At 42.1% G+C, this 15531-nt stretch overlaps 1 protein-coding gene across 2 annotated transcripts in view; it reads left to right on the forward strand.

Moving 5' to 3' along the window:
* Positions 1–1540: 1540 nt before the first annotated feature.
* Positions 1541–15531, forward strand: part of RICTOR (RPTOR independent companion of MTOR complex 2) — a 62611-nt gene continuing 48620 nt past the window's right edge. For both annotated transcript variants that reach the window (XM_079994670.1, XM_079994671.1), the window contains exons 1-3: positions 1541–1663; positions 1871–1918; positions 11948–12045. In XM_079994670.1, coding sequence (XP_079850796.1) covers positions 1615–1663; positions 1871–1918; positions 11948–12045 — 195 coding nt within the window. In that variant the 5' untranslated portion in view covers positions 1541–1614. The remainder of the gene's footprint in view (positions 1664–1870; positions 1919–11947; positions 12046–15531) is intronic.

The following is a 15531-nucleotide window of genomic DNA, read 5'->3' on the forward strand; positions in this document are numbered from 1 at the left end:
TATAGTATTAAATCCAACATTTTTGTTCCTGGATAAAAATGTGCGGCTCTGCCTGTTTTTTGATGCCAAGTGTACAGTGGGACCGTGGAAGAGCATTCTTTGTAGGGGATATGACATGCCCACAACCTGTACTTTCCTGAAACAACTGAAAGGCATTCTTCTCCCCTTTTGTCTTGATGAGCTTTCTCAAGTGGGTTTTAGGTGTTCATTTTTGTACCAAACAGCTCTGCCCTAGGGGTTCATTGTGTATCGCTTTTAAACCATTTTCCAGCACCGCTTATAAAGCTGATTTTAACGTACAGCCGCAAATAGCCTCAAGAAATTAATTTATTTATACCCCACCCTTTCCCCTGACAGGGACTCAAGGTGGCTTACAGTTAAAAACATAAAGTGCTGTTTAGACATGTTTAGAGGGCAGTTCATAAACAACTAACAAGAGCAGACATTTAATATGAGTTTTGTTGGGGGAGGTAGGCTGTATGTGAGAACCTTCTAACCCCTGGAACTAGTGAGTGTTAAAATAGAAGCCAGGCAAGCTTCCCATGTCAGGGTGATTGCCTGGGTCATTAAGCAAAATAAGAAACGGGGTTAGTAGTTAGAAGGGTAAGGTCATACCCAACAACATTTCTGAGTTGAAAATAGGGACATCCTACCATGCCCTCCAATATTTATCTGATGAAAATAGGGGCATCCTAAGGAAAAGTGGGATATTCCAGGATCAAATCAGAAACCAGGACAGCTTCCGTAAATGCAGGACTGTCCCTGGAGAAAATGGGGACACCTGGAGGGCCTGCAAAGCCAGAGTTCAAGGTTTTGTTGCAGTGATGTGACCTAGAAGGAAAGCAGCAAACTGTAGGAAAAGTCAGACCATCAATTTGGGAGCAATGTTTGATTTCTGTTTGAATCCAAGACTGCAGCTATTGGGGGGGGGGGGAGAGGCCACTTTTGGAAGGCGTTGATGCTGTGAACCCCTCCAGCGCAGCCTCGGGTTGTGTAAATCAGGGTTTCCCAAAGTTGGGTCTCCAGCTGTTTTTGGGACTACAACTCCCATCATCCCTAGCCGGCAGAACCAGTCGTCAGGAATGATGGGAATTGTAGTCCCACCCCCCCACCCAAAAAAAGCAGGCGCCCCCAACTTTGGGAAACCCTGGTGTAAATAAACCAGGCATCCAAAAGACACCAGAGTCTCCGCTGCGCCTCATTCCCCAAAGGAAACGGGGATCTGGGGGCGGGAAGCTCCAGGACCAACTGGAATCCCGCAGCAAATAGGTTTTCATAAGGAGTAAGTCGAGGGGTACACAGCCGCCTGCCCCGAGGAGAATACAAAGGCGGCGGCACCCCCTGGCTCCTCCTCGCGGCCCACCCCCCCCCGCCTCAACCACGGCCTCACGGGCTGCCTGGCACCGGGAGTGTGCCGCCCGCCCTTCCCTTCCCTTCCCACGGCGCCCGCTCCTCGAGCGAGAGCGCGCGGCTGCTGACTACTCGTGAGGGAGGGCGGACGGGCCCGGCCTCCCGCGCGCGGGCAGTAACTAGGCAAGCCGAGCAAGGCGGCTTCCTCCGCTCTCTCGCGAGATCGGGCGAGGTTTCCGGTGTTGTGACTGCGGGGCCGTAAACATGGCGGTGAGTCTCCGCGCCCGCTCGCTGAGGCACCTCCGCATTCGAGGTGAGGAGGAACCCCCGGGGGGTGGGGGGTGGGGGGCTCGGCCTGCGCTTCGGCGGGGCGGTGGGTGGGTCGGTGCCCGGCTCCTGCCTCCCCCTCCCCGGTCTCAGCATCCCGCTCCCTCCGGCCGCCGGGCTCAGCCTCTGCTCTCCTCCTCCCATCAATGACCGAATCTCGTTTTCTTTTCTCCCCCTCTCCCCCACCGCCCAGGCCGGAACGACAGCGGCGAGGAAAACGTCCCCCTCGATCTCAGCCGAGGTAATGGAGCGGGAGGGGGTGGGGGGAAGCGGGGGGGGGGTGGGCACCCTGGTGGCGAGCGCCTCCCACCATCCCGCCCCCCACAAACTCCACATTCTGGGGGGTGTTTTCAGAATGGGAGCGAATGGAGTCTGGGGCTCAGCGGGGAGAGGGGAGCCCTTTCCTGACATCAGGGTGGGGGGGGCCCTGAGCTAAGGGGGGGGGGATATGTCTTCCTCCCAACAGCCGGTCCCCAGCAGGAGGGAGCCGGGAGAATACTTGCTCCAGGATGCGAACATTCCTCCCATGGCCAAGGCAATGCACATTTATTTAGGGGATTAAGCCCCATGGAGCTCAGGTGGGGGGTGTTAGATTGGGAATGAAACCCCTTTCTGTTCTGTGGGTCTTCCTGGCAAGCATGGGCCGCAAGGGCTAAATTATTAGATCTTGTTTTCATTTAAGATCATAGTAATAAACAGGATGGTAGGCTGCTAGCTGAAGCATGGTTGTGGAGCATCTTATGCAAGGTTGGTCTTGAAGACTGTCAGGGTCCCTTCCATGATCCTCTGATTCTTCCTCCTTGAAATGGGACTTTCCTCTTTTTTAAAAATGTGTATTACAGGCTTAAGTGCTGCACTTCTCTTTCTAACTAGAGAGGGTGAGAGTGACTGTGAGAAAGCAGCTCCCGTTGTCTCACTGTGTTTCTCGCTTTCACCCTCGTTTTTTATCACTTTGGCCAGGAGGAGGAGAGGTGTTCTGTTTCTGTTAGCAGAAATAATTTGACTTTGTGTTCAAATCGTGAGAGTGGAAAAGAGAATTTGAGGAAATAGTGAAAAGCAAGTAGTTGGCTTTGGAAAACCACAGGGCCCACCGGGCAAGCACTGGAATCCCACCCTTCATGTGTTACGGGAAGAAGAGAAATCTTAAGTCACAAGGGGAGATGGCGAAGTCTCACTCTGGTGAGCTGTTTCCTGACACATGGGGGAAGGGGAGGGGGGGGCAGGAAAACAACAAGCAGCTGATGGATTATTGGCAGGTATGTTGCTCTCTCCACCCCCTAGACTTGTTTTGTACAGCTTGCTGTGCTGCAGGTTCATTATTTCCCGTCTGCTGGCTGCAGATGGGGCTGTTAGCAGCGTTTGAGCTTTTCAGAGCTTGGGCATTGATGTAGCCAGCAGTATGTAAATTCCAGTGGTCTTTCCAAATCCAGTTCTCTCCTACATTCTGCTTGCAAATTGATTCTGTGTTGTCAGTGATCTGCTTGGAAATAGTCCACCACTAGCCAGAGTTTGTAGATACTTAGGGTTGAACTCATGACTGCCTGTCCCTATAGGCAAGCTGACTTCTATTATACTTGGATATAGATCTTAAGACAAGGTGGCAGTTAGAATTCTTATCACAGTGAAATTTTTGAAAAACAATTTGGATGCTTTGTATATTTCCCATAGGTTTTTTTTTTTTTACTTCAATTACAGGCATATACAGAATAAAACTCTACAGAGGTGTAGCATAATATGCTGCGTATATTAACTGTTAGTGCACTGTGTAAAGAGAAAACAAATACCAACAAACTTTTCATTGCTGCATTTTAACAAAAATATGTTAAAATATTAAGTTTATGTTTTTGATGAAACAGTGAGTAGATATATTTGAAAGTATTAAGAGTGCTGCATGTTATGGATTCCAGATAATTTGTACTGCAAAATAGAAACTTTGTAGTAATGACACCATATATAAGTAGACTGGGTATGGTACTTATAGAAGTATGTAATTGGTGCTTTTCCACATGAAAATATGGTAGCATTGAAATAACTGACAAAATAGTGTGTGGTAAACATCAGGCCGAAAGCACATTTTGAAATCTATAGTGTTTCAGTGTCATATTCAAGGCCCACTGGAGGCCAGAAGTCCCCCAGTAGGAAGATACCACACTATTCATTTGGTTCATGTGTTTTCTCTATCTGAATGTAACTAGAATAACGTGAGACTGGAGTCCAGTACCGCCGTGGTAATATCTGAATTAGCACTAGAGTGAATTGGAAAATAGGTGTTGAAGAATTGTAAGAGTTAAAATTCAGTGTTGAAATTCAAAAGAATATTGTTTTTAAAAAGCTTGTTCTTACATTGCAGTTTGGTGTTTGCCCAATAAGCATATTTTTTTTTAAAAAAACAACACTGTTTTGTGCTATGCTGGTTACTATGTGCCCATTTTCTACATTACTGGGAAAATGCATATTTACATATTTATTTATGAAGGTCCTAAGATGCAAGTAGCATCTAGGGCAGTCTTTGAGCTTTCACTTCAATATTGTTTTTGTGTTACTTTGGTTTGTTGCATTAGGAAATTCAGCCCATGGCATCGGCATGTTGTAGTTGCCAGTTCCGGGGACACTAAGAATTCCTTTTTTATCAATGGCTTTTTGTTTTGCTTGTGCCCATGCAGGCCTGCTTCCTCCCATATTATGTTAGATCTCCTCTTGCCACAAACAGATAGGTACATCAGTTTAACTGTATGTGATATAGAACTGTAGAAATTCACATATTTCTGTTATCTTGTCTATTTCTTCAAACTCATTTGAGAAGATTAACCTGAATATGCATCCCCTGGGAAATAGATGAATTTATTAAGCATCCTGTGATGCCATACCATTTCTAAAGTCAACCTATGGCTAGTTAGCATTAATGTTGTCCCTTGATATTTGAAAGTGAACTCTGCTACTACCTGTGTTTATACAGTCAGCTCAGTGATCCTTGGATAACAGCCCCTAAACTCATTCCCAACCTCTGATCTGTTTTTACTTTCAAGAGGAGAATGAGAGGTTGAAGTAAGCTAAAAATGATTCAGTGGCACGTGGCAGGATGAAAAGCTTTCGGCTTGTCTCTTCTCCTTAATCTCTGGATAAGTAATCCATGTAAACAATAGCCGACTTGTAGCTCTCGTAGATGGATAGAACTGAGTTACGACACTCACGCTGTGGAAATGGTGGTAGCACACCCACAAGTGACCTGAGCCTTTTGCTATGCTTCTATGGTTTTGTTGCTCAAAAGGAGAAAAAACATCTTTATTCTGGAGTCATTTATTGACTTTATTCTGGGTGGGCTCCCCTTTCAGTAACTTCTTTAGATGAGACTCCAAAACAGGAAAGAGGATGCGAGTTACTTACACATTTTCTTTCTACTATTGCATGCCATGTGAAAAGTCATCTCCAATTTCCTGCATAACTTTGATGCGCATAGCTGAATGCAAGTTATGACCAATGCAGTGTGGTCTCCCAAGTCCCCAAGCAATCAGTGTTTATTGAGCCCCTGGTCAGCTGACATGCCTGACTGGTGGGCTACAATTGTCTTGGTGGATCAAACGTTTTCCAGCCCTGCTTCAAAGAAACACAATAACTTTTGAATGACTGAGAAATAGTCAAGGGCAGGCATAGGCAAACTCGGCCCTCCAACTGTTTTGGGTCTGCAACTCCCATCATCCCTAGCTAACAGGACCAGTGATCAGGGATGATGGGAATTGTAGTCCCAAAACAACTGGAGGGCCGAGTTTGCCTATGCCTGGTCAAGGGGAAAGGAGCTGAAAGTTTGGGATAACCACCTCTGAATACTGAATGTGTAAGCAAGCTCCAAACTGCCCATTTTTATTCAACATCCCAAAAGCTTAAACAGTTTTTAGAAGAATTGAGGATCCCTGCTCTTAAGCAAAAAACATCACAGTTTAAATGGATAATTGTATCAATGCTGAAATAACATGTTTTTTAATTAGACAAACATGCTGAACCAAAATACCTATTTGTATACAACAGATGATAAATAACATAGATGAACCTGGTAATATATATATAAAAAGATACCAAAGGTTTCAACACATTTCAACCTCAAAATGTCATTAGTGGGAAATTGTACAATTTAAAAATAAATCTCTACATGCAGGATATTATAGAACCCAAACATTTTGATTAGATATGGATACTTATTTCAAAAGTAGGAAATCTGTGGCCCATGAGATGTTGTTGGACTCCAACTCTCATCAGCTCCAGCCCGCATGGCCAGCTGTTAGGGATGGTTACAGATATGGAGTGCCACAGGTCCCCCACCATTAATTTAGTTTATTAAATCACATGTTATTGTATACTTTTTAATTTAACGTCTTGGATTGGTTTAGTTTGGTTTATGGTTAACACTAGATCATATTTTTGTTTTGTTGAATTTATCAAGCAACATCCTTGATGTGAATATGGATGATTGTTACTGAAATATGTAGGATTTCACAATTTGTGTATATAAATTTGATCACTTGGATATCTGTCACATCAGAACATTAGTAGGTACCTTGTCCAAATATAATCATGAATATATACAGTCTGGCATCATAGGTTAAAATCCTGTTAGTTGCAGTGTGGGCTGAATGCCTCTTAAGCCTCTCAAAGTTCAGAACTTTCATGATGGATTACATTAAGAGTATGCTATGTTGCAAATGAACTATTGTTTTATGTTGTGAAATATTCTGTTAGAAACAAAAATCCAAAGGAACTGTGGGAAAGATTCTACAAATGTGGTTGCCTTCAGAGTCTTGGAATCTCTTTCTGACAACAGACTGAAATATCTCTCTTCCTTCCAGTTCTTTGTGCCTCACAGAAAACTGGGGTGAATAGGGATGTGTATCTTACTTTATGTGGTCCGCTACATTGGAATCCTGTGTGCATGTTGGGAAACCTGGAGAATGTTCTCAGCAAGCCAGAATATGTGAACTGATGACTAGAGTGATATAATTTTGAATATCTGAGACTATTTCAAGTGTTATTGATCTCAGTTTCATATTTAGTAGCATTGGTTCTCAAATTCTTTATTAGAGAAGACATATGATGTGGAAGACTTCCCCTTTTCCATTCCTTTCTACTCCTTTCACCTGAAGCAAACAACATGTCAGCTTTGCTGGGTCTTTGGCCAGCATTTGAAAATAAGTGTTTTCCATTATACAGTTCACATTTTTTAACACTGATATGAAGATTACTCTTGTTGAGGGCAGAGAATTTAAATGCTACCAAAGAAAATAATCTTCATATTTGTAGACAGTCCTTCCTATGAAAAGCTCATTGGGGTAGTCTAATTTCATCTGTACAACAGTCCTCTGAGGTAAGCTAGGTGGGTAAAAGGTAATATTATGTCTGATTTGGTATTTGAACCAAAGTTCTATTCCAAGTTGACTACTCTGCTCAAAGAGTAATCTTTGAATATAATGTGTTACAATGGAATACATGCACACACACGAGTTGGATGTGGACCAGTAAATTGAAGCTGAATCCTGAGATGTGTTCTGAGTTATTGAGTCTAGGAAGTGGGAAGACTTCATGTTCTGGCTGTGTTTGCACTGGGAGGAAGGAGCAGGTCTGTAGCGTTAGGGTTTTCTTGGATCCAAAGCTGTCACTGGAGGCTCAAGGAGGCTTGGTACCTAGCAGTGTTTATTTCCAGCTTTGGCTGGTTCGCCAGCTGTGGCTTATTTTGAAGAGAGATGCCTTGGCCATTGTACTCCACATTCTGGTAACTTCCAGACTGGTCTATGACTACCCTTGAGGACTATTGGGAAACTTCAACTGGTCCAAAGTGCAGCAGCCAGATCACTGGCCAGGGTTCTATTTTGAATTCTTATGACCTCCATTTTAAAATACCTGCACTGGTTGCCAGCTTGTTTCTGGGCCCAGTTCATGATTCTCACATTAGTGTTTAAAGACCTAAGCTATTTAGGCCCAAGTATCTGAAAGACTTCCCAGAAGAGCTGAAAATGGTTCTCCACTTCTGGCTTAGAACTTTTGGCTCCATTGCATGCCATAAATATCTACGCCATTGGGTTACAACACTTAATAGCTAAGCTGGTAAGTGTGCAATTGCCTATTTTGTGAGGGAGTTGTCTGTTGGAAGAGGCAACACCAATTCTCTTCACATGCCCTCAGTATACACACCAGAGTAGTTTGAGAAGTTTGAAAGGAGTCTACACCCCCCTAGCAATTGATTAGCATCTCCAAGACCCGCCGCTCTTTCTCTTAGATGTTAGAAGCTTGAATTCCATACTTAACCAAATGAATGATGTAAAATAATAAATGGAATACAGTGGTACCTTGGGTTACATATGCTTCAGGTTACATACTCCGCAAACCCAGAAATAGTGCTTCAGGTTAAGAACTTTGCTTCAGGATAAGAACAGAAATTGGGCTCCGGCGGCGCAGCGGCAGCAGGAGGTCCCATTAGCTAAAGTGGTGCTTCAGGTTAAGAACGGACCTCCAGAATGAATTAAGTACTTAACCCGAGGTACCACTGTATAGACTTATTATTTATAAACATCCATTGTTAATTACTAGATACGTGCTACTTATAAATGTCCAAGTAATTTTGAATACCACCAGAAGGAGTTTGCAGATAAGTGCTACTCTGACTCCCTACTTGATTTTATAAAGCTTCACCTTTCTTTAAAATTTAGGCATATTTAACTTGAAAGCTTATTTAAAATTCAATGGTGGTTTCCCTAATTGATACAGTAGTGGTTTTGCTCCATACCAAATATTTTTCAAGCTCCTTTTCTCACCACTTCTCAACCTTTAATGCTTTCACACAGTATAAATGGCCTGTTCTGGTTTTCTTCTAAGTTGTGTAACTTTTGTGGCATAGCAGGACTAATAATGAGATTAAGCAGGCATACAAATATTTAATACTGTGTAACTCTTACTTTGGCTGTTATTGAAAGATTCTGGATTTTCAGACCTTGTGGAGAAAATTTTGAAAATATAACTGCATTCTTTTTTGTGTAACTTTTGAAATACAACCAGTGCGTGTTTCAGGATTCTTTGCAATCTGAAATATATTATATATTTTAAAAAGCAGGATGTGAATTACAAGGAAGAGTGAATAGCAGTTTACAGCTGTAGACCATGATTAATCACAGGAGTATTTGCTCACATAAGTGTGTTGAAGTGGCCAGTCCTGGCTCAGCACAGACTGAAACCAGGAATCCAGGTCCATTTCATAACAGGCTTTAAAAATCAAATATATGCATTCTTTCTCTTCTGTATACATCATCATATACATATTGATACATGTTACACACATGCACTGTACCACTGTCTGGAAGATGTTGGAATACAAGAGAGTAGCAACCTATAATTGGAATTTATTAATGAAAGAAGAAGAGGGCATTGTGGGATGGAAAAATAGCGATAGTGTTTGATAGGAATCTGGGGAGGTTGTACTACTGCAGCAAAATAAAAAAGTTTATTCTGCATGTGAAAGCTCTTTTATTAAATACAAATATATTTGTGTTTAATATCTTTAATAGTTCTAGTTTATGAGAAAATGGCTTCAAGAACCACAAGTTCTGCACTTGTTGCAAAATGTAACTGAAAAGCATGTATAGTGCCATGGTTATTTAAAAAAATGTGTATAGAGGATATCATTGGAACAGCCTTTCTTAGCCTTGAGTCCCCAGATGTTGTTGGACTACAACTCCCATCTTCCCTGACCTCAGGCTTAAGAGCTCCACTCTCCATCCTGCTGCAGTCATGAGGAGGAGATTAGTAGTTTTCACTTCCTTTTTCAACTAACTGCTCTTTAGGACATAAAACTGTGGTTAGTCTACTCTTCACTGTGGTTTAGGGCAGTGGTAGGGAACCTTCTGAGTTTTTTTGGACTCCAAGTCCCATCAGCTTCCTAAAGAAGTGATAAATAGCCATATTACCTGCCCATCAGCTCTCAGATGCCACAACAGTTCTCCTTGGCAAATGGTTCTCCAGGGTCTTCAGATAAAGTCTTTCCTTTTGCTTAACCCTTTTGACTGGAAATAACAGTCTTGGGGCCTTCTGCGTGGAAAGTATGTGCTCTGTCCTTTCTAGTTATGAGTCTTTGATAATGAAAGGGAGTAACGTACAAGCATTAACATTCTCGTACGAATTTGATTTGCCCCATCTCTTCAGGTTAGAATCGGAAAATAATGCTTTTCTTTTACATGCAAGCTGGAATTTGTTTTTCTCCAGGATGTGCTCATGGTGGGATATGAATTTGCTGGGATTGGTTTTTCTTTTTTTCTTTTTCTGCAAAAGCTGTGGGGGCAGACTTCATTACTGAGGTATGCCAGACCTCACCATAACATGCCACATACACTTTGAAAGGTTTTCCCCAGTGATTTTTGTGTCAAGAGTGTTTATTACTTACCCAGAGAAGGAGAACATCCTTAGTTTTTGCTTGACATTCTCATTTGACCAAGTTAGAATGTTTTTTCTTTTCTTTTCAGGAACCTTATTGAGGAAGTATCTTGTTTTTTTAATTCATGAAATCAAACATTCTAGAGAAATCTTTGAGACACTATGATTTGGTACTTGAGATGCAATACGAAATCACTTGTACAGCTCAAAGCTTTGAAAGCTAGGGTAGCTGTCACCAATATTATGCTGAAAGCGCAAAACAAAGGAATAGGAATCAGTCAAATTACATTTTCAGCGATGCTAAATTATAGGGAAGCAGTTTGTTCCCATCTATTATATACCCTTGAAATTAAAGGTTATAACAGACTGTTAGTGGTACTTATATGCCAACACTATTCTCTTTAATCTTGTGCTTGTGGTTTGTACTACTTGATCTTGAAACTGGATGAAATGTTCTCAAGAATGGTCCCCCCTGGTAATCCTGAGCTTCTCAAATGGGATATGTGACAATCTATTCCTTCTCCACAGTATGATTTCCTCCACCACCATATTCTGGTATGCTGTTGAAGAAATTTCAACTACAGTAGTGGCATTTGATGGCCTTTTGTGATGGGATGATGAGCTGCTTGTGCGTAAAAGCTTAGTCCCTCAGGGTTTGCTCAGCTTAGCAAAACTCTGTCTTTAGCGGAGCCCTTAAGCATGGCTCCCTCAGTCGCTGGCAGAATCCGACAGTGGGCGTTTGCGGAATCTCTTCCAACATAAAAGCTCCTTAACGGAAACGCGTCTTCTGGACTCTTGGCGTGACAGTTTCCGGCGAGGTGTGGGTGTCCCTATAGGAGGTCCTGAAACCTCCTCACTGTTATCGCTGGAAGTGTCCCAGAGCCCTTCTTCCGACTCCCTTTCCCTCGGAGCTCCTTCTCTCCCCCTGCTGGTTCCTTCCTCTGCTGTTAAGTCTCTCCTAACCTCCTTGAGCCCTTCCACCACCTGCTCTGATGGCAGTTCCCTGACACCTTTGCTACAACACTTCCTGAAGGTGATATCCAACTTTAGGCATATTCATAGCAGAACTACTAAAACCAGTTGACACAAGTCCGTTGATCTTAATGAGTCTGAGCTGAGTATGACAAAGGTTGGATATCACCCTGAATACTTCCACTAAAATACGTGCTGCTTCATAGTAATTGATTCCAGGGGTAGTTGAAAAGAAAAGAAAAGTAGCTAGTTAGAATTTAGTTTAGAATTTTAATTTGACCCCTTTGTGTAAAAACAGTGTAAACTCATAAAATAAAGAATAGCTCCCCTAAAGTTGGATAAACTCCCTAATCCAAAACTGGCGCCAAACATTCACAAAGGTGCATGTTGAGATATGTTAGAAAATAGACCCCAGCATTCTTCACTAAGTAGGTATAATCTTCAGCAGAACCTTAGTTAGGCTGCTTCATGAAATTTTCAACCAAATTGAAAAAAGCTTCATTTGACACTTTCAGTAGTGAAGCCTGTTTAACATATTGGGTAGTCCATGTTTGTTACTTACAATTACATTGCTAGTAAATGCCCAAATGGTGGGTCTTCCAGCTTTGGAGAGCTCTAGCTGGAATTCACCCTTTGGGTATGATCCAGACACTTTATGCAAATTAGGTTTGGGTACGTCCTCAGTTGGGCCAGGAAACAGAGACCTGTATTTTTTGAGAGAGAAATCTCAATTAGCCTTTGCTTCCCTCCTGGTCTTTAAACTATTAGCCTGCTGCTATCAAAATGTTTACAACTTCCTTAGAAGCAGAAATTGATTAAAGAAAGACAGGATAGGTAGTATAGTAGTTGCTTCTCTAATCTGCGCCTACCAATACTTTTTTCTCTCTTGTAGACCCTTCTGATAACCTGAGAGAGATTCTCCAAAATGTGGCCAAATTGCAAGGGGTTTCAAATATGAGAAAGCTAGGCCACTTGAATAACTTTACTAAGGTAAGAATTTTTATAATAGTTAAAGCATTTGTGTGTTTTTTTGTTTTTGTTTTTTTGCATCATGCCAAATCAATTGATTCAGTTGGAAAACTTGTGAGTGAATGATATAGCGATGGAATGATAAAAGTGATGAATGGAAAGTGATTAAAAATCACTGTATCCGTTCATTAATGTTTTGCTGAATATTACTTACTTGGTCATCACCAGCTTTGTGCTACAGGAACTTGCAGTGGGTGGTATTCAGCTACGTTTTACTCTGACAAGGTCCATTGAATTTCAGAGGGTCTGCTCTGATTACAATTTAGTTGAGTAGACTTCTATGCAGTGAAAGATATGGTTGAAGTATCTTTGACAGAAAAAGTATTCGTCATTTTGGATAAGGATGGAAATAGGGAAAGATGTAAGAAAAGCATATTGAAAAATATGTACAGTACATCAGAAGTACATGATCTTAGGAATACTATTTTGGATAGAGAGATTGTATAAATGAACTGCCATTGATATCTATTTTATTTCATTGGTTGTAAACTGCTTTGAGGTTTGTTTTGTTGTTTTACCTGTCAAAGTCCTTTCTTTTCCATCAAACCTTTTAAGTGGACATTTTAATTCTAGTCTGTACCTGCACTGAATTTGAGTTGCATATATATATGATCGTACCTTGGATCTCAAACACCTTGGCTCCCGAACGATCAAAACCCGGAAATCAGTGTTCCGGTTTGCGAACTATTTTTGGAAGCCGAATGTCCAACGGGGCTTCTGTGGCTTCTGATTGGCTGCAGGAGCTTCCTGCAGCCAATCAGAAGCCACGCTTTGGTTTCCGAATGTTTTGGAAGTCAAATGGACTTCCAGAACGGATTCCATTTGATTTCCAAGGTACGACTGTATTGTATATGCCTTGTTAATGCTTTGAGATGTTTCATGGGAAGAGATTCATAAATGGAATTAAATAAAGTAATGTGCACCACATTAAGACCAGAAATATTGGCACTCAAGTGTAATTGTGCTAGCTGCATTTTTGGAAATTACGTTTAAATAGTGGAAAGGGAAAAGTTTGAAGTTTTATCCTTTTAAACAGTAATCTCCTCAGACACTTTCACTGAATGCAGGCCACTAGCTTTTTAGAGTTTCTGCGTGATGCAGTGGTTTGACATATATCCCAATAACTAAATCTTCTATTTAGGGGAAAGACAGAGGGAACTAGTGATATGATCGCTAAACCATGTGAGTGTCACACACTTGTGTCTCTCACTTGTCATGATTTCACTGGATCAAGTAACAGGCATAGCTGACTGCTGACCAACAGAACTTAAATAATATTTGTAGAATTGCTTTAGCTCATTTTGACAACATACCTAGCAAGCAGTTGAATACCTAAAAATAAAATAAAAAAGTGTTTGGTCCCTTTCTCCCAAAATGATCACGGGATGGGGGGAAATGGACGTAATGGCAGAAAGCTGGAGGTCATTTCCATGCTATGAAGGGTCATGAGGAGATGGGGAGCTTCCCTAATTCTTCATGCAGTTTGGGGGAGTCATTTTGTGTACTTTTGTGCTGGTGGGGATACATTAATTCCTTATTGTTTATTGTATTCTAGTTATGGATGGCCAGGCAATTTACATTAAAAGCAGAGTTGTTTTCCCCAAAAAATGCCCGTTGTCAGAAAAAGGAAACCACAACAAGCCACCTTCATCAGGAAGGTTTTTTTCAGTTTCTTTGTGGCTGTGTTTTAGTTTTTTATTTGCAAAAAAATAATAATAATCTGTGCACATGCTGAGTCCTTCAAGAAACCTGTTACCTTGTCTGTGGGTGGCCCTGTTTTGCTATTCTGCTGTTTGGCAGGGGATCAGGAACTGTGCAGTTAGAAGGAATGATAACTTTTCTCCTTTTTCTTTTCACGGTGGCAGCAGCAGTAACGCCTGATAGTTCTAACTGTAAGCCACTGTTTATGTGATGACTCAGCCCTGTAGCTTGAACCATGGCTAGGTGCTATCATGGAAATTTTCACACTTGAAATATGTAGCTTCAATATTAGTGTGGCGAAATGGTAGAGTGTTGGACTAGCACTTGGGAGAGCAGGGTTCGGATCCCCACTCAGCCCTGAAGCTCACTGGGTGACCTTGGGCCAGTCACCATCTCTGAGCCTCATCTACCTCCTAGGGTTGTTGTGAGGATGAAATGGGGAGAGGGAGAACCATATGCACTACCTTGAGCTCACTGGAATATAAAGGTGGAATATAAATGTAATAAAATAGAAAAAAATATACAGTGGTACCTCAGGTTACATATGCTTCAGGTTACATACGCTTCAGGTTACACACTCCGCTAACCCAGAAATAGTGCTTCAGATTAAGAACTTTGCTTCAGGATAAGAACAGAAATCGTGCTCTGGCGGTGCAGCGGCAGCAGGAGGCCCCATTAACTAAAGTGGTGCTTCAGGTTAAGAACAGTTTCAGGTTAAGTACAGACCTCTGGAACGAATTAAGTACTTAACCCGAGGTACCACTGTATCTCTACACTAAAGCTAATATTTTTGGTATTTCCAACAACTACTCAGAATGCGTTGTACATGCTAAGTATTGTCAATAAGTAACAGTGAGTTCACCATATAGGTTTTTAAGATACCATACTGCCTTTTTGGTTATTTACTGGTTGTAAACTATAGAGATGGGGAACCTCATGCCTGGGGGTGGAAGGTGGCATTCCTGGCCTCTGTTTGACCCTTGGGATTCTCCTCAGTCTTATGCCCCCATCCCCTTGCCAGATGCCTCACCTTCAAGGAGTGCATTTCCCTGGCAGGAATGTGTCATTGAACTGTGATAATGCCTCTGGCTTGCCTTGATGGAGGGGTGTCTATAGAAACCTCTGACTTTTATGTGACAGGAATGTAGATTACCATAGAAAGGTAAGACTTAACATCTGTTATTCTGCCCATGTTTTTTCCTCTGACCTGCCCACCATTGGCACTACACTGGTACCTCTGGTTGCAAACAGGATCCGTTCTGGAGCCCCGTTCGCAACATGAGCAGAACGCAACCCGTGTCTGCGCGGGTCGCGATTCGCCACTTCTGTGCGTGCATTTTGTGCATCTGCACGAGCGATGAAACCCGGAAGTAACCCTTTCTGGTACTTCTGGGTCACCACAGGATGCAACCTGAAAAGACGTAACCTGAACCGAACGCAACAAGAGGTATTACTGTATAGAATTCAACCCTCAGGCTGAAGACACCCCCCCACCACCACCCACTGTTGTAAACCAACATCCCGCTTCCCCTTTTCCAAGTGTTTATAGTAGGATGACACATTCCGGCCCCCCATGAAAAAATGATTTTTTAAAAAGTGCTTGCAAGTTAAAGTTTGTTTAATGGTATATAACCCAACCCTTATTTTTGCAGAGCTGACAAAATGCTTTTCACTTGGATTTCACTTTTCTAGTTTCTATCCCTTTAAGACATTCTGCCTCTTACCTGGAAACCTTTCTGTTAGAAG

Source organism: Podarcis cretensis (genome assembly GCF_951804945.1).
Source record: "Podarcis cretensis genome assembly, chromosome: 11".
NCBI classification, from domain to species: Eukaryota; Metazoa; Chordata; class Lepidosauria; order Squamata; family Lacertidae; genus Podarcis; species Podarcis cretensis.